Source organism: Gymnoscopelus braueri, assembly GCF_963280865.1.
Source record: "Gymnoscopelus braueri genome assembly, chromosome: 17".
Taxonomy (NCBI): domain Eukaryota; kingdom Metazoa; phylum Chordata; class Actinopteri; order Myctophiformes; family Myctophidae; genus Gymnoscopelus; species Gymnoscopelus braueri.
The window spans coordinates 16,521,969-16,541,839 of NC_137617.1; the positions used below are offsets into that span (position 1 = coordinate 16,521,969).

Consider the following 19,871-nt stretch of genomic DNA (forward strand, 5'->3'; position numbering starts at 1 on the left):
CAACAATTGAATTCAACATCACATTCAAAGTATTTTAAATTAGTAAAAGAGTAAAATGAACGTATAAACGGAATGTTACCTTTTGAACTGGGGGATTGTTTTTAGACTGTGTTGAAAAGTAGATGTATTGGTCTCTGTCATACTCCAAAGTGGCTGTGCTGATCAAACTGAATTTGGCTGACTGGAGACCAATCTGTGGGTCAGAAGTAAAGAGGGAAGAAGAGGAGCATTTTGCTCAAATGCAAAGCTCTGATCTTTACTGGCTTTACTGGTTGTTTGCTTGAATTGATGGTAATCAAGGATGGTTGGTCACATTTCTGCCTAATGAGTGTCAATAAGGGCTAAAATGTGTAGATTAGTGATGCATGGATCAGCTCTGACATCACCCAGAATTTAATATTCACCCACTCACAACCATAATGGAAATAATAATGATTAAACCTGCATGAACCAAAATTATAATCTGAGGAAAGACATGGGAATAATTTTAATTTGCCCAAGGATATGAGATGCTTTAAATCATTTTAACCATCTTCAACCACCAATGATTATTTATTGTTTTAACTCAGTGTAAACTTTATTCTTGACATAGTTTGACACTACAGTTCCCTTACTTTACCTACAGTTACAGCAATGATTGAGATCTAAAATATAATGTTCAGTGTTGAATAAACAGCACATATTTTAGACATAATATTTACCTGCTCTATCCATCCTGAGCTCAGGTTAGCAGAGATGTTGTAAACGTCATGCTGATCTTTCACCATGAACACGTTGCATCTGAACACTGTACACGTGGCAACGGAACAGTCCTATGGGCAGGTAGAGGACAAATTCAAAGCAAAATGTTATGAAATTGAATGTTTTCAGCATATCCTATATATAATTTTAGGAAAGTCAGTCTGTCAATCTTGCTTGGTTCTCCTCAGTGGCTCAAGCAATTGCTCTGCACTTGCACATGGCCATTGATCATTAATATATGCACACAAAGGGAGCCCCTTTTTCTCTTCGCCACAATTTAACATGTTTATTTGCGTTTTGCTGTAAACAATGGAGATTCTGAGTTCGGCTCGGCCAATGGGACTGTCGTCTTGGTTACAGCCCCCCAACCTATGGGATGAATGAATTTTTCCAGGCCTGCCAGGTTTCGTGAGAGAAACAAGCAACCAGGTCTATGAAAACAATCCTAAACGAAGAGAGCCCAAGTCGCTTATAATAAGCGGACATGGCAACACGATGATCATCTACAGCCGTGTGTGTGTCTGTCTGTTCGCTCGGGTCCGCAGCCGTGTATGCGCGGGTGCGTGGGACGGCGAGGCACGTGTCAGAAAGTACATTATTTCAAGTATTTTCATGTTGACAGACGGCACGAGTCGGCCGGCAGAACAACTTCTCTCTATGACAAAGAAGGAGGATGTACCGTTGTGTGTGTGACGGGGGACGGCTCCGGCTGTTGGAAGTGTGTGTGTGTGTGTGTGTGTGTGTGTGTGTGTGTGTGTGTGTGTGTGTGTGTGTGTGTGTGTGTGTGTGTGTGTGTGTGTGTGTGTGTGTGTGTGTGTGTGTGTGTGTGTGTATAGTGTTTTTATGTTATGTGTTTTTAATGGACCCCTGAGTCTGCACAAATAAAGTTGATTGATTGTTGTAGCCATATTTACCACTTCATGATTTTTCTTGATGTTATCCACAAAATCTGGAAGGTTAGGTTCCTCGTCCTTAGATCTGCTGCAGCCTGGAATCTGAAAGTTGGTTAGTCAAATGGAAAATATAAAATTAGAGTCACATCAATAGCACATCAAATAACCCTAACTAATTGAACTGAATCTGACATGAGAAACACTTTTTCCACAGAGCAGTTTGAAGGTTGGTGTGTTTGAGCTCCAACATGCATTGATGTGTCCATCCATGTAAGTTACCTCCATACTACCAGGATTCACCCAGATGTCTTTAACACCAATTCTCACTGGAACCTTGATGACCACCGTAACATTAAAGGCTCTCACATAATTTAAAACCTGAGAGGAGATGATAGAAAGAAGGGGGATGTATTCCTTGATGTCGCTTGATGTCACAACAGCAAACCTAAAAGCTGCATTTAATACATTAACATCAAATATTTACATAAGATGTTTTACCGTAATTGATTGTGGAAGTGGTGTCTGCAGATTATTTTTTCCAAAGGTGAAATTGGTGTAGCTGAGTGAACTGAATAGAAATATATATTGTTTTATTTAAGAATTGTTTTAACTTAAAAAGTAATGATGAATGATGATGAATGATAAGAAACAATGCAAACCTTGGATTGGAAATGGAAAGAAAAATGCTGTACTTCACATCAATCTCCTTCTTCCGGTAAAGTTCACTTTTTGAGGAATGCTCACCATTTCCACTGTTACAGAAGAGAAACAATTCCTAGTAATGTATGATAGAAAGCACTCAATCACACAGTGCAAGGTTTTCCACCATGCAGACAACAGTACCTTGTGGCATTTGCAGTGATCAGCATCTTTCTGTCAAGTTCACTGTTGGTATCTATCCCATAGGAGACAGTGAAAAAAGCCTAGAATGGAAGGGTTCAGACAAAGCACTTTAAAACACTTAAGCCTATTCATCTACCAAAACAGTCAAAACCAAAAACACTTTTGGCAATTATTTTGATCTGCCCTTGCAGATATGTAAGAGGAGAAGATATGTCAGGAATCTAAAAGTTGAACCTTGGCATTGCTTTTGAAAATAGGCTTGTCAATGGTGCAGTCACTCTTCCCACGTGATAAACCATTCTCAGTGTCTAAAGAGTTACATTCCACTCTTCCCTTGGTAAAGACAAAGAAAACCACAAAGCATGTTAATCACACATCTTCTTTGATCAATGAGAACAACTTATTAAGGCTGAATTTGGGGTTAGTTACGTTGCATTGACGTTACCTTGGCGATACTGCCTTACCTGCTGTATGGTGAACTTCCTGTATGAGAGCCCAGGAGGGTATGTGAGGATGACACGACTGTTGTACGAGTTCTCCTCTCTGTTCTCAACTGACACCATTACGTTCAACAGTTCATCTATGCCCACTTTAACTTCTCTAGAGCTGATGCAAAAACAGAAACAAAACTTTTGTCAAAAATGCCCTTTTAGAAATTTCAGCCCCTGCCCCTCTAACATTCTCTGCATGTCCCTGCATGAGCCACGTCTTTGTTTGTAGGACACAGGTGTTATGTGGCGTAACAACCGGCAGTTTAGCTCAGCCACACTTTGTTATAATTCAAAGTTATTTATAATCTGTGAAGTATCTATGTTCATTCGGTGTATCAATCATGTCTTTATTATCCCTCTATCAAACGTAATGAAGGGAAAATCAAGGTGTCGGGAGACATTAAAACTAGAAAAAGTGCTCCTCGGAGCACATCTTCTCCGCCAGGCCAGGTAGGTTATTGTTTCCTCATGTTGGCGCTATAATAGGCCAATATGAAAAGGGGGCCACTTCTTCTTAGGCCCTTCACGGCTATCGGACACTGCATTCATGATTTGAGCCATTTTGTTCCAGAAATGTGTTCTGCTAAATTAGGCCTGCTGGTGGTGCTATAACAGGCCAATGTGAAAAGGGTGGCATTTCTTCCTCGGCCTAGTGGGAATGTGCATGCAAGATTTCACGGAAATCGCTTGCTGCATTCATGATTTGAGGCATTTTGTTCAAAACGGACCTATCCTGCAAACTTTGGAAGCCAATGTTAGCCAATTAGGATATCAACAAATGTGTTTTCCAAACATCGACCTCCTGGTGGCGCTATAACAGGCCAATCTGAAATATTCGGGGCAGAGGTTCGGCTTTGGCATCCAGGGAGTGTGTGTGCACAGTTTGGCAGCGACCGGGCCAACAGTGCCGGAGATTAGCTGTTCACAGACAGATGGACACACACATGGACGGACAGACGGACAGACAGGGTGCAAAACATAGTCTCGGCCATGCCTTTCGACCTGACGGAGACAATAAAGGTTTTTACAGCTGGTCAGTCAGACGCTTACCGTCGCCGACGTCGGTGCGGTGGAGAGCTGCCTTAAAAGGTCAAACAGAACCCCCCTTCTACATTACCTCTAAGTTTCTTAGATCGACTGACCTAGCTGTCCCCTGACCCAAACTTAAGTTCAGGGGTCTTTGCTGACACAGCCCCTAGACTGTGGAACAGCTTTCCTCTCCCTGTTTGATCTCCCCATCACTCTATTGAATCTTTTAAAGCTCAAGAACTCATTTTTATTTGCTAGCATTTCAATTCCCCTTATGTTTTTTATTATTATTATTGTCTCCGCCAGGCCGAAAGGCATGGCGAGAGAGTATGTTTTGCCCCCTGTCCGTCCGTGTCCGTGTGTCCGTCCGTCCGTCCTTCTGTCTGTTAACAGCTAATCTCCGCCACCGTTGGCCCAGTCGCTGTGAAACTGCGCACACACACACTCCCTGGATGCCACAGCAGAACCTCTGCCCCACATTTTTCAGATCAGCCTGTCATAGCGCCACCATGAGGCCGACTTTTGCAAAACAAATGTTTGGATATTACTCCTACAGATTTTGTCCAAACAACACACAAATCAGTACACAGTATCTCTATAGTCATGTGATCAACACGGATCTGTCCGATTTTCCATATTCCATCCTGATTGGCTAAGATTGGCTCCATAAGATTTCCGTGAAATTATCCACGTAGATTCCCACTTGGCCCAGGAAGAAATGCCACTTGAAAACTTTCACATCAGCCTCATGGTGGCGCTATAACAGGCCGATTCACGTTTTTACCTATAACTGCACCGATCTGCGTGAAACTTTGCACGCACACTCTCTAGAGGCCAAGGAAAAACCTTTGCCCTGCATTTTTCACATCTGCCTGTTAGAGCGCCACCAGGTGGCTGACTTTTGTAAAACAAATGTTTTCCTCTTACTCCTTCAGATTCTGTCCAAAAAACACGCAAATCGGTATGCAGTGTCTCTATAGTCATGTGATCAAGATGGATTTGTCCGATATTTCATATTCCATCCTACTTGCCTAACATAAGCTTTCAAAGATTGCCGAAGAGGTCCGTTTTGAAAAAAATCCTCAAATCATTAACGAAGTGTGCGATTTCCGTGAAATTTTGTACGCACATTCCCACTAGGCCGAGGAAGAAATGCCCCCCTTTTCACATTGGCCTGTTATAGCGCCACCAGCAGGTCTAATTTAGCAAACCACATTCGCACATTCCCACTAGGCCTAAGAAGAAATGGCACCCTTTTCACATTGGCCTAGTATAGCGCCACCAGGAGGCCATAATAACCTACCTGACCCTGTCCGTCCGTCCGTCCGTCCGTCCGTCCGTCCGTGTGTGTGTCCGTGTGTCCGTGTGTCCGTGTGTGTGTCCGTCTCTGAACAGCTAATCTCCGGCACCGTTGGCTTGATCGCAGCGAAACTGTGCACACACACTCCCTGGATGCCAATTCAGAACCTCTGCCCCAAATGTTTCACATAATAATAATAATAATAATGGATTTTATTTATAACGCACTTTACATTTACGAAAAATCTCAAAGTGCTTACAATGCATAAAAACAAACATCACACCAATCAATAAAAGAAAACAGCAACTAAGAAACTGAAACAAAACAATTAAAACTGGGGGCATAAAGCCTAGAGGTAAAACCAGCTAAAAAAATGCTTTGCTAAAAAGGTAGGTCTTTAATCCTCTCTTAAAACAGTCGACCGACTGTGGTGCTCTCAGGTGGACAGGGAGGGCGTTCCACAGTTCGGGGGCGACCGAGCAGAAAGCCCGGTCGCCCATGGTGCGTAGATTGGCCTTGCGGGTGTTGAGGAGGTTGGTGTTTGAAGAGCGGAGGTTGCGGGTCGAGGGTTGTAGGGAGACTAGGTCCTTGAGGTATGAGGGAGCGTTGCCGTGGATGCACTGATGTGTCAACAGGGATATTTTGTATTGGGTCCGGAAAGCAACGGGAAGCCAGTGGAGTGAACGGAGGATGGGTGTGATGTGCTCATGTTTGCGCACTCTCATCAGGACCCTAGCAGCGCTGTTCTGAATATACTGGAGCCTTTGAAGGCTCTTGCTAGGGATCCCGATGAGAAGTGCGTTGCAATAGTCCAACCTGGAGGAGACAAAGGCGTGGACGAGCTTCTCTGAATCTGCTAGCGTGAGTGTGGGACGGAGTTTTGAAATGTTTCTGAGGTGAAAGAAGGATGTTTTGCATAGGTATTTGACGTGGGCCTCGAAGTTAAGGTGAGGGTCTATTTTTACTCCCAGGTTTGTGACAACCGGTGAGAGGGGGAGGTCCTGTCCGGAGAAGGTGATGCTGGTTATGGGGGATGTTTTTATCTGGTGTGGGGTGCCTATAAGAATTACTTGGGTTTTGGAACTGTTTAGCTGCAGAAAGTTGTTACTCATCCACGCCTTTATCTCCTCCAGGCAGGTAGTGAGAATGGATAAGGGCGGTAGTGATGATGAGGATGATGGCTTGGTTTTTATGTACAGTTGTGTGTCATCAGCATAGCAGTGGAAAGATATTCCATGCCTGCTGATGACACGGCCAAGGGGTAGCAGGTACAGGGTGAACAGGGTGGGGCCGAGGACAGATCCCTGGGGGACACCACAGGTGACAGGCTGGGTGAGTGATTTTGAACCTCCCAGGGAGACATACTCTGTCCTGCCAGAGAGATAGGACTTGAACCAGTCTAATGCTGAGCCACTGAGTCCGATGGTGGAATGAAGGAGGGTGAGAAGGATGCCATGGTCGACGGTGTCAAATGCCGCGGAAAGGTCCAGGAGGATGAGCAGAGAGGGGGAGCCATCATCAGCTGCCATTAGGAGGTCATTTGTGACCCTGACCAGGGCGGTTTCCGTGCTGTGGGCGGAGCGAAAACCGGATTGAAATGTTTCATGGAGATTGTTGAGGTTGAGATGGTTCTGCAGTTGTGTGGACACTACTTTCTCCAGAATTTTAGAAAGGAATGGGAGATTTGAAATGGGCCTGTAGTTGGTCAGAATGTCTGGGTCTAGGGAGGGCTTTTTGAGGAGGGGTGTTAGAATGGCAGTTTTAAGAGCGGGTGGAATGTGGCCGGTCCGGAGGGAGAGGTTGATGATTTTGGTGATCAGGGGACTTATTGCAGAGATGTTGAATTTGACTAGGGTGGTGGGAAGGGGGTCCAGGGCACAGCTAGAGGGCTTCATCCTTCTAACAATATCCTCAACCTCCTGCTGCGTGGTGTTGGTGAAGCAGGAGAGCAGGTGGGAGATCCCAGACTGTGGGACGGCAGTTGGGACAGGTGGAGTGACAGGGCCGGAGAGGAGAGAGCGGATGTTGTCTACCTTGGTCCTGAAGAAGTTGAGGTAGGTATTGCACTGTTCCTCTGTGGTGTTGGTGTGTTTAGGAGATTGTGGTTTCAGAAAGTGGTTGATGGTGGAAAATAGTGTCTTAGAGTTGCCAGGGCTATTGTTGATGATATTTGAGTAAAATTGTGACTGTGCCTCCCTGAGGGACCTTGAATAGGCCTTCTGGTGCTCTCTATAGGCCAATCTATGGACAGTTAGTCCAGTGGCCTTGAATCGCCGCTCGAGGACACGCCCAGCTGCCTTCATTTTTCTCAGCTCGCCAGAGAACCAGGGGGCTGAGCGGGAGAAAATGACAGTTCTAGTTTTGACAGGGGCGTGGAGGTCGAGGAGGTTTTGCAGGCTGGTGTTGTAGAAGTCCACTGCTTCGCTGGCTGATGAGGGGGTTGTAGAGGAGAGATGCTCGAGGTCTGAAGTCATGGTGTCCTGGTTGATATGTTTGTAATTTCTGAATGAGATTTGGCGTTTGGGTTTGGCATGAGAGGGGGGGAAGGGCAGCTCCATGGAGATGACCATGTGGTCGGACACACCCAGTGAATATACCATCAGATTGCTGATGGGGGCGGAGTCAGTGATGACCAGGTCGAGCGTATGTCCCTTTTTGTGTGTAGCGGTATTTACGTGTTGAGTGAGGTTTAGAGAGTCCAGTATTTGAAGGAAATCAGATGCAAAAGGACGGGATGGGTTGTCCACGTGGATATTTATGTCGCCAAGAATTTTGATGCTGGAAGAAGTTGTGCAGAGAGTGGTGAGAAGGTCGTGAAATTCTGAGATGAAAGTTGAGTTTTGTGTTGGGCCTGTTATAGCGCCACCAGGAGGCCGCTTTTTCTAAAACACATTTCTTGACAGTACTCTCACAGATTTTGTCCAAACATCATTAAACAAAAGCGGTATTTGAGATTTTTCATATTCCATCCTGATTGGCAAAAAATGTCTTCCAAAGTTTGCAGGAGTGCTCCGTTTTGAACAAAATGCCTCAAATCATGATCACATCATGCAATTTCCCTGAAATTCTGCACGCACATTCCCACTAGGCTGAGGACGAAATGCCACTTCAATTCTTTCAAATCAGCCTCATGGTGGCGCTATATCAGGCCGATTCGTGTTTTTACCTATAACTGCACCGATCTGTATAAAACTTTGTATGCACACTCCCTAGAGGCCAAGGAAAAACTTTTGCCCTGCATTTTTCACATCTGGCTTTTATAGCGCCACCAAGAGGCCGACTTATGTAAAACAATTTGTTTTATATTACTCCTTCCCATTTTATCCAAATTTCACGCAAATCAGTACACATGATCTCTATAGTCATGTGATCAAGCCGGATCTGTTTCATTTTTCATATTCCATCCTGATTGGCTAAGATTCACATCTAAAGTTTGCAGTAGTGGCTTGTTTTGAACAAAATGCCACAAATCATGAACGCAGCGTCCGATTGCAGTCAAACTTTGCACGCACATTCACACTATGTTGAGGAACAAATGCTACCCTTTTAACATTGGCCTGTTATAGCGCCACCAGCAGGTCTAATTTAGCACAAAAAAAAAATTGAACAAAATGCCTCAAATCATTAATGCAGTGTCCCATTGCCATACAAGGCCTAAGAAGAAATGGCACCCCTTTCACATTGGCCTATTATAGCGCCACCAGGAGGCCACAATAACCTACCTGACCTAGCGGAGACCTGTGCTCCGAGGAGCACTTTTTCTAGTTATTATTATTATTATTATTATTATTATTGTCTCCGCCAGGCCGAAAGGCATGGCGAGAGAGTATGTTTTTCCCCCTGTCCGTCCGTCAGTCAGTCAGTCAGTCCGTCTGTCCGTCCGTCCGTCCGTCCGTCCATCCGTTCGTCCGTCCGTTATAGCGCCACCAGGAGGCCGCCACCAGGAGTACTCCTACAGATTTTGTCCAAACGTCACGCAAATCGGTACACAGTATCTCTATAGTCATTAAACAAAACTGTTTTTTTCATATTTTTCATATTCCATCCTGATTGGCTCAAAATGGCTTCCAAAGTTTGCAGAAGTGCTCCGTGTTGAACAAAATGCCTCAAATCATGAACACAGCATGCAATTTACGTGAAATTTTGCACGTAGATTCCTACTAGGCCGAGGTAGAAATGCCATTTTTCAAATCAGCCTCATGGTGGCGCTATAACAGGCCTATTCGTGTTTTTACCCATAACTGCACCGATCTGTTTACAACTTTGTATGCGCACTCCCAACTGGTCAAGGAAAAATCACACCCAGTGTGAAGTGAGCGGTGCTATTTATGAGTTATTAATTTCATCATGCATTTCGGTAGCCAATCACAGCACTTCCTGCGAAGTGACGTGCTTACATTTTTTACATTATTATTAATTTCATCATGAGTCTCGCTAGCCAATCACAGCACCTCCTGCAAAGCTTAGCCTATGGGCGTGTTTTCCACAGCATGGCGTCACAGCGAAAGACACATTTTCACGACGGAAAGAAAAACTTTTGCCACGGATGGGTCCTAAACCCTCTTATAGGAGCGGTTACACCGCTCAAAAACCTTTGCCCTGTATTTTTCACATCTGCCTTTTATAGCGCCACCAGGAGGCCGACTTATTTAAAACACATTTTTGGATATTACTCCTTCTGATTGTATCCAAATTTAACATAAATCGTTACACATGATCTCTATAGTCATGAGATCAAGACAGATCTGTTTGATTTTTCATATTCCATCCTGATTGGCTACGATTGACATCTAAAGTTTGCAGGAATGGCCCGTATTGAACGAAATGCCGCAAATCATGAACGCAGTGTCCGATTGCCGTGAAACTTAGCACGCACATTCACACTACGTTGAGGAACAAATGCCACCCTTTCAACATTGCCCTATTATAGCGCCACCAGTAGGCCGATTTTTACAAAACTTAATTCATCACGCAAACCGGTACACATTATCTCTATAGTCAAGTGATCAAGACGGATCCGTCCGATTTTCACATTACATCCTGATTGGCGAATTCAGTACATTGCTGGTCCACACTCACCTACCTGACCTGGCGGAGACCTGTGCTCCGAGGAGCACTTTTTCTAGTTATTATTATTATTATAATAATTATTGTGTATTTGTGCCTTTGAGCTGTGTATCTTGTTGTTGTCTCCGCCAGGCCGAAAAGCATGGAGAGAGAGTATGTTTTGCACCCTGTCCGTCCGTCCGTCCGTCCGTCCGTCCGTCCGTCCGTCCGTCCGTCCGTCCGTCCGTCCGTCCGTCTGTGTGTGTGTGTGTGTGTGTCCGTCCGTCCGTGTGTGTGTGTGTGTGTCCGTCTGTGAACAGGTAATCTCCGGCACCGTTGTCTTGATCGCAGCGAAACTGTGCACACACACTCCCTGGATGCCAATTCAGAACCTTTGCCCCAATTTTTTCACATGGGCCTGTTATAGCGCCACCAGGAGGCCGCTTTTTGCAAAACACATTTTTTGACAGTACTCCTACAGATTTTGCCCAAACGTCACGCGAATCGGTACACAGTATCTGTATAGTCATTACACAAAACGGGGTCTTTCCGATTTTTCAGATTCCATCCTGATTGACAAAAAAATAATTTTATCAAAATGTCACGCAAATCGGTAGACATGATCTTTATAGTCATGTGATCAAGACGGATCTGTTAGATGTTTCATATTCCATCCTGATTGGCTAAGATTGACATCTAACATTTGCAGGAGTGGCCCGTTTTGACCAAAATGTTGCAAATCATGAACGCAGCGTCCGATTTCGGTGAAACTTTGCACGCACATTTGCACTACGTTGACGAACAAATGCCACCCTTTCAACATTGCCCTATTATAGCGCCACCAGGAGGCCAACTTATATAAAACTCATTTTTTAATATTACTCCTTCAGATTTTATCCAAACATCACGCAAATCGGTACACATGATCTCTATAGTCAACTGAACAAGACGGATCCGTCCGATTTTTCACATTCCAGCCTGATTGGCGAATTCCGAACATTGCTGCCCCACACTATCCTACCTGACCTGGTGGAGACCTGTGCTCCGAGGAGCACTTTTTCTAGTTTATGTCTGTGTTTTTTTTTATGATTTAGCATTGTGGCAAAGGAGATTTATTTTTAAACGTCCTTTATAACTAAATGTGACGTGACTTGAAAGACAAGCAAGCCCACAAAATCAGTTTTGCCTTCATTGTTAAGGGCCACAACAGGCTGTAGATTTTCCATATGTATTGAAACTATTTATAGGGTAAGTAATGGCACTGGTTCATCAACAAAGTACAGTAACCACACTCTTAGAGGACATGTGTACATTATGTCTCACCTGGTAAAGTTGAAATCAACTTTGAGGTTGTCAGTACAGTTGTCATCAGTGCCACAGTTGATTTCAAACCCTAACTGTTGTACAAGGGATGAAGTCAACCGTGTTAATCACGTTTTCTTTCAAACAGCAATAATGACATGATGGTCTTACAAGCTGTTTGAACATGACTTTACTTTGAACTGGAAAGCCTTAAAGCCAGCTACAGTATATACCGATTATTCCAATGGCCAATCATTCTGTCTAATCTGCAAGCTCTAATGTCAAGCTCTCTTGGCAAGGGTAGTCTGTCCTTTCTCAAACTCTAAATCAAAATAATTACCATTGCATTCCTTCATTAAGCGACTTTGAGTACCTAGAAAAGCGCTATATAAATCGTATGTATCATTATTATTATTATTCTACAGTAAATATTTGGACCTATGAAACGATAGACAGACAGACGTATGGACAGACACGCAGGCAGGCAGGCAGGCAGGCAGACAGACAGACTTACAGGATGATGTGTGGTTGTCTGAGCTTTCCATTCAAGGCTTGGACTGAGCTTGTCTGAGGATGGAATACCTTCAAAGGTGAATCTAAGTTCATTAGACAGTTCATTCAGAGCATCCTCTGAACAAGCCTGCAATGAGAGGGCATTATTATGAAAAGATTCATACAGTAGTCAAACCTTCATTAAAAACAGATTTCTCTAATTTATGCTTATTTAGATTACCAACCTACCTCAATGTCAAATTGATGTGAAAAGCAGTGTGGCTTTGTCATGTCAAGGGTAAAAGACTTGAACAGCTCTCGTTGTTTTGGTGTCTCGATGTAAGCACGGTTGTTTGGGGTTTTGCGGGTTGAATCCAGTGTCAATGTATAATTTATCCGTGCTTGAGCTGGAACAGTTTAGACTTTCATTAAAAAGTTAGTCTTTACATAAAAGTATTTTAAATGCTAAAATGGCTCTGTGGTGTATAGACTTAGAAGAAATAAAAAAAAAAACCTGAGTGGCGAGTCATAGTGAAGCAGACTGTAGCTGTGTTGTTCAAAGGAGAATTGCAGTCTGTGTTGTTGGTGGGGATCTGAGCTGGGCTGAATGTCACCTGTGCTTCCACCATTACTATTGGCTTAGATCTGGAAATGGAAGAATCGCTGGAATCACCTTTTCCTACTTTCATTTACTTAGTAAGGGAAAGGGCAATAGTACAGAATTTACTTGATTTACCGTAAGAGTACCATGGTGAAATAATCTAAAAGGAATACAGTATGACAAAATGACGTATTTACAGTGGTGGACAGTAACTTTACTTGAGTACTGTACTTAAGTACAGATTTTGAGTATTTCTGCTTTACTTGAGTATTAGATCTTTTTGATACTTTTTACTTTCACTCTGTAGATTTCCAAGACAGATATATTTTACTCAAGTACATTCCTAGGAAGGCTGTGAAGTACTAATTACTTTTAGGTTGGCTGTTTTTCTCCTTTTTTCCCCTAAAATGCAATTGGCCACACGCTGCGTTCTTCAAAGAAGGAAACCTATCATAGTAAAGACTCTGCACTGGAATCTACATCATGGGTATTCAACAGGGGGTCAGTGACCCCTAGGCGGTTCTCGCCCATTTTCTTTTTTTTTTGTTTTGTTTTATATGTCTGAAAATATGCATGAATCCAACATACTATTAGCAAATATAAATTGTAAGAAAGACTACCCAACTATACCCCCAACCCCCACTGTGTGGAGGACAGTAGCAATTTAGGCAACAGATAACTTAAACAATATAGACCCAGTCTAGTAAAAGTGTACATACTTCATATAATTACAAATATGAATGATAATGATTCATAGATAAGCCCTGATACAAAGCCTGTCAACAGAACCTATTGTAGCAAGTTCACACTGTTGAGTGTTACTTGCATAATGTCCTATAATGTGAACCACACTTCAAACCCACATATGTCTGAGAAATGTCTATTTCCTTCTTCTGCTGCGTGTTTTTAAAAGTGTTATGGTATTTTCGTGCCTTTTATAACAAGAAACATGGAGACTGCCACGCTCAACTAAAACGTTTTCAGACTTATCAGGATGAGAAAACAAAGCGACCTAACCTACATTGTATTGAATGAGAGCAGGGTGGAGAGCAACTGTGGTTCAGCAAAACCGATATTTAAATAAGAGAATGGCCATTTCTCCTATGAAAGCAAACTGGCAGGTGCTCGAGCACTGGTTTTGTGCACCCGATGGAGGCCTGCATGCTACGCAGGTTACAGGTTAAACTGCATGCTACACAGGGACTAGGGAGTCACTTGTAACGTTGCCAAAGACATTATTGCTGAATTGTCAGATATGTCATGAAAGCTGTGAAGAAGCTTTCGCTCTACTTCACCATTCTGAGGTTTGATGGCTTTCACACAGAACAGTGTTGTCTGGCATGTTGAAGTAGTGTGTCCACACCATAGGTGTAAAAGGGTTTGATGTCTTGAGGTAGAGGTATAGAAGACCAGAATAACACCTGGGATAGAATTACACCATTCTTTATATTTACCTGAGTAGGAGGACAGCATCCTTTGAACCCACTGCCAAGTCAGGCAGGCTGTCTCCACTGAGGTCAAAAGAAGACTGGCTAATAGACAGACCAAAGAACCGCAGTCCAGGTTGGACATCAGAGCCAGGGATTCTCTAGATGAGGAAAAGGTAAGAACATGTTAAGAGATCAAGTTATAAAAAATACAAAATGTTGCATGAATCCATGGCCACTGTATTGACTCTCACACACCTGTGAGTACATGGGATTGATTGTTTGTCTTCCATCAGCATGGAAAATATAAATGCTTCCTTGACCATCATTCTCTAGTGGTGCTCCCACAGCCAAATCATTGAATCCATCACTGTTGAGATCAGGCAGTGGAGCAAGAGAGGAACCGAACCTTCCTCTTTCTCCTGCAACACCTTTCAACACTGTTTGTCTATCGGACAGACAATCAGCTCTCTGATGGGAAAACAGGAATGAGAATTATCATTTCAATACCTGATGTCAAATGTATGCATTTGATGACAGAAAAACATTTAAACAGTCTTTACCCCGTGAGTAAGGCTACAGACGTAGACCCTGCCCTCTCGATCTCTCTCCGTGAATGAAGGAGCAGATATGAGGATTATGTCAGTGTATCCCATTTGATCACGATCCACATCCATGGTACAAACCTCTGCCCCAAAATATGCCCCAATCTGAAACTGAGAAAGCCAAAAATCATCATTCAAAGGAGGCAGAATTAAATGTATTACTAAAAAATATATATATTCCTTCATGTTTTGTTAATATTTGGAGCACAAACTTGTGGAACTGTTGAAGGGTCAATCTTTTGGGAGGTTTTGCTGGAGGAGAACACCATTACCATCCCCATGTGTTTATATCTTGGAGCACCTACAATGGTGAGAATGCCACTTGTTCCTGTGGCAATTGCCATGGAGTAACCTAGGAGAAAACAGCACTGAGTAAACATTAAGTACTTGATTTTTGAAATAATTATTAGGGTGCATGTAGGTGTTGCTAATGTTGATTATCACATGACCTTCTTACCAAGAAAAACAAACTGTGGTGTGTCAGAATACATATGGACTACAGTCACTAAACAATGGCGTCCAAATGGGTAGAAGTCTTATGTAACATGCAGAAGATTAAAGACTTTCATTATTTAGATAACAGGCATTTCTATACTTGGTGGTAACAGCATACAATACAGTAATATAATAAGGAGTTAATTTACTTCCTCACCAAGATAACTGTCAGGAGCCATATCGGTAAGCTCCTTGAAGTTTGCCCCCTGGCTTTGTGATGATATTTCCTTGTAGCTCCCCCTCCATTGGAAGGCACCAACAGCTGCCATCTGGAATCCTCCCTTGTATAGTACAATAAAATGATGTTTTCATGGAACAATTTCTTCCATATTTTTTTGTTAGGGTTGCCACTAATATCACAGGTTGTGCTTTACCTCCTTCAGAATTGTAATATCACAGGCTGCAAAATGGAGTTGGCCTAATATACTTTGTTAAAACTATAACATAAAATGTAACAGTAATAGCATGCAATTACTAATGCAGGCTGCATAATGGAGCCTGAGGTGGTATGTAAATGGTGGTAATGAAAAGACTGCACTATAGAAGCATGATCCAGTGAATTTCCCTCAGGATAAATAAAGGCCTGCCTGCCTGCCTGCCTGCCTGCCTGCCTGCCTGCCTGCCTGCCTGCCTACCTACCTACCTACCTACCTACTGTACCTACCCACCCACCCACCCACCCATCCATCAGCACGTAATTATCTCTGCCAGGCCGGGAGGTGAAGATTATGTTTTGCCCATGTGTATTTCAGGTTTAACAACATTCAAAACTTGCCATTCACCTCCAGATATTTTTTATTTGCCCATCTGCTGTACCCCTCATACCAATTCACATGACCAAGAATAGGGCTCTGTGTGTAGAAACAACTAAACAACTGTTTTTGATTACCCCAGGTACATAAGCAGCACTGAATCCCTCTTGAGCCATTTCCAGTTTCAATGAGCCACCGCTTGTCTGAGATCCTGTAAAGGCAAAAATAAATCAACAAGAAATATCTCACTACTCAATTATTAATGGGTAGGGAAAACTGATTTTATTTGGACGTTGGAACTATAAAGTACCTTCAATTGAAAAGATGCTGTTCTGCAAAGCCTCCTTGATTCCATCAAGAGCTTGAAAGTTGGTCACTCGAAACACGTTTTTTGACGGATCGGTTGCAATGGTGTCCAACTCTAATTTTGCATAATAATCATCAAAAGCACTTCCAACCTAAGGATACCAAGATACAGTGTTTACAATATTTGTAATGACTATGTTACTGTTTATATTAAGTTATTGTTTTAAAATTCTTTGCTCATCTCAACATTTATATTGTAGATTCAAAACTGAGCATGTACTGAAACTAAATAGTAATCCCAGTGAATCCTGAGTAGTGACATCAGGCTACTATTAATCTCTCAAGAACAGATTCAGAGCTACGCTTGATCAAATGCAAAAGTGAAAAACGCTGGAGGCGCTGTTTTTCCTTTTTATTTGACGATGGGTTCCCTGATTGGGCTACTATTAATAATTCCAGTTCATCACTTATTGTAGGTTGTTGTAGTCATGTCTTATGACAAATACTAATCCTAGATCTACAATATACTGCTAATATTTGATACAACTAGGAACATTTGATGCAAAGTAGGAATTTGTATTGAGTCTGTCCAGAGTCAGACCTAAATACAGTATACAGTTATTAAGTCATAGGTGTCCTACTTCTATGTACACAGTCACCTGCTATGGAGATACCATAAACAACACATATTCATATAGAGCAAAAGCATCATATTTGTATTAAGCAATCACATCACAGATGGATTGAATACTTCTTTGCTGTGTTTGACACTGAAACACAGTGTCACTAATTATACAGTGTATTATATGCTAGCCTAATGTAATTCTCTCTAAGAAGCCAATGCCTATCTATGGTGCTGTCCTTTTTTGCACATGTAAGTTTTCTGCACTTTACATACTTTATACTTTATTACTTATTACTTCTTAGTCCCCTTGTATTATAAACCTTATTGCCTACTTGTGTTATACAGTACATTGTTTTAGATATAATGTTATACCATCATGTTGGACTTTATTAGCTCAGTCTCGCGGAGCCAGACTGAGCTAACAATGAGCTAAGAATGCTCAAACAGCTAACTGTTTGAGCATGTAACAAATAAAACTTCTTGACTCTTGAATGGAAACGTTTTTCCAGACTTAAGTATCAGTAGATACTAATGTCTGTCTGTGCTACATTCTTGACACTTCAGTGGCCTGTACTCTATGTGGTATGAGCTATGGTATATGAAAATTAGAATTCAATTCTGGCATTCATCATAATATTTTTTTTCCTTTTAGTACATACATTTTTAAATGATGAGTAAGACAACTTACCCCAATAGCAAATCGCACAATGCCTTCCTTAGCAGCTAGGGCAGCAGCATTAGATAATTCAGCTCTGTCATGAGACACTCCGTCAGTAATGACTATCAGGAACTTGTTCACATTTGGTCTGGATCCTCTATAGCTTGAAAAAACACCTTGGCTGTCGGAAAAAATACAAATAAAACCGTTCATGCTAAACTCTTGTCATAAAATGTTCGACATTTGTGAAATGTTGTCAATATAAGGGTACTTACACAACATATCGAATTGCCTTAGCTGTATACGTCCCTCTTCTTTTTTGACTAATAAGATCAATTTGAGATTCCCAATATCCTGAGGTGTCAAAATTGTCAAAATAGTTGTGGATGGTGGGGGTTGTAGAGTACTGGGCAACTGCGAACTGCAAACACAGGTACAATAGAAAAATATTTAAATCACTGTTTTGTTTTGTATTGTTTTGTTCTCAAACGTCTGGTAGACGTTCGTCTAACACTGAGTTTTTATGTATAACTCTTGTAGTTATCACACTGTAGTTGTGTTGGATTTTGGCGCACAATAAATGTCACGTGCCTTTTACTTTGTGATTGTTATTGCTGATAATAAAGTTGACTATGCAAACGTCTGCATGAGCGTTGATGAATGATGAATTGTAAGCCTATATCTGGTCATGTCAGACTGTATGTAGAAGCTGCAGGAAGCAGTGCATCTCATAAAGATGCCTTTAGGAATTCCAAAATGGTACAGTAGAATTGTGGCCGTTGTTGCATATTTCATAACATAACATACAGATCTAAGCCATATGTTAAGATTACTTCACTTCACAAGTACAGACAGGAGAGTCTGTACTTGTCTGTACTTTGGATAAAAGCGTCTGCTAAATGACGTAATGAGAGTTGCTTCAAAGCCCTCTTGCATGTTGTCGAAGGCAAGGGGCTGGGGGGGGGGCGGGCGGGGCTGGCGGGTGGGGAGAGAGCACAAGGGGGCGGGGCTGGCGGGCTAAGTTAGTGCAGTGAGTGGCAGTTGGGGCGAACGCAGTCCCCACCAATATTATTTACGATTCTGTGCCTATCGGTACATAACTCGGACGACGCTTAGTCGACTAGCAGACCATCGGCCGGTCGTCGTGGGCACTCGCGCCTGGAGGCGCTCGGGCGCGACTCCTCTGCCTCAAGGTCTGCTGAGTCGGCGCGCCTCCGTCATGGTCCAAAACTATACTTTATCGGCGAAAAAAATAGTCTGCGGTTGTTTGAAAAAGTATTGTCCCAAGCGGGAGCCGAAACCAGACTCCCAAAGGTAGTGGATTGGTAGTCCAATGACTAGCGAGGTGCGCCACTGAGGCTGGTGCTCAAAACTGGTATTCGGGTTGTATTAGAATGTGACGTCCTAACTCTTCTATTGTAGAGGAAAGAGCCCCGCCCCCCCGGCCCCTTGCCTTCAACAACATGCAAGAGGGCTGTTTGCGTTGGCCGTAGCCTGGGTGGGGAGAACAATTAGCATTCCTATTGTTTTACCTGGGAGACAGAAGGTCTTCTAGGCCTTTGTCTTCACCCCTCCCTTCCTGGCCCATACAATCGAAAAAGGGACTCAAAGTGTGATCTATTGTTTGTCTATGTGGGGTCTCACCTTTCAAGGCTGACACCCATACAAGATCCGCCTCCCTTCTTTAGATCTAAATGTGGCCACTGCTATATAGATTGACTGTGTGTGTGTGTGTGTGTGTGTGTGTGTGTGTGTGTGTGTGTGTGTGTGTGTGTGTGTGTGTGTGTGTGTGTGTGTGTGTGTGTGTGTGTGTGTGTGTGTGTGTGTGTGTGTGTGTGTGTGTGTGTGTGTGTGTGTGTCACTCAGAGGCAGAGGGGCCGACGGTGGGAACTGCGGCTCCATAGAAAGCTGTTTGTACTCTGTTGTTATGAAATAAATCGGATCATGCAAGTAACCTGACTGACTGGAGGGACGCCTCAATCCATTCTTCAACCATTCATACACACCTCTGGAACATTTTACCAAGTACAATATGGCATTGTTGGCAACAGTAGGATATTTACCAAAACATAGTCAGTGGTTCAGATACCACACGTCATCTTATCTGAATCCTGTTATAAACCTGGAACCTACAGTATGGCGCAAGATGCTTATTAGCCTGTCCACAGCAATGCATGGCTGTTTATTTGAATCACTCCTGTCTGTGAACTAAATCATGAAACAAAATAACTTTTGTGAAAGGAAGTGGTAGGAATGATCAGTAAT

General features: G+C 42.8%; 1 protein-coding gene across 1 annotated transcript in view; it reads right to left on the reverse strand.

The window, feature by feature from the left end:
• The window catches only part of LOC308105263 (integrin alpha-M-like), a 37,755-nt gene that overhangs the window by 2,253 nt on the left and 15,631 nt on the right, over positions 1-19,871 (reverse strand). Inside the window, exons 7-28 of the mRNA XM_080455901.1 lie at positions 17,882-18,027; positions 17,637-17,787; positions 16,328-16,475; positions 16,155-16,228; positions 15,423-15,546; positions 14,983-15,122; positions 14,729-14,881; positions 14,424-14,636; positions 14,193-14,326; positions 12,652-12,782; positions 12,387-12,544; positions 12,160-12,285; positions 11,667-11,740; positions 2,942-3,083; positions 2,712-2,810; positions 2,478-2,557; positions 2,294-2,386; positions 2,133-2,202; positions 1,914-2,012; positions 1,656-1,736; positions 702-812; positions 80-193 (exon numbers count right to left, since the gene is read on the reverse strand). Of these exons, the coding sequence (XP_080312027.1) occupies positions 80-193; positions 702-812; positions 1,656-1,736; positions 1,914-2,012; positions 2,133-2,202; positions 2,294-2,386; positions 2,478-2,557; positions 2,712-2,810; positions 2,942-3,083; positions 11,667-11,740; positions 12,160-12,285; positions 12,387-12,544; positions 12,652-12,782; positions 14,193-14,326; positions 14,424-14,636; positions 14,729-14,881; positions 14,983-15,122; positions 15,423-15,546; positions 16,155-16,228; positions 16,328-16,475; positions 17,637-17,787; positions 17,882-18,027 (2,661 nt within the window). The remainder of the gene's footprint in view (positions 1-79; positions 194-701; positions 813-1,655; positions 1,737-1,913; positions 2,013-2,132; positions 2,203-2,293; positions 2,387-2,477; positions 2,558-2,711; positions 2,811-2,941; positions 3,084-11,666; positions 11,741-12,159; positions 12,286-12,386; positions 12,545-12,651; positions 12,783-14,192; positions 14,327-14,423; positions 14,637-14,728; positions 14,882-14,982; positions 15,123-15,422; positions 15,547-16,154; positions 16,229-16,327; positions 16,476-17,636; positions 17,788-17,881; positions 18,028-19,871) is intronic.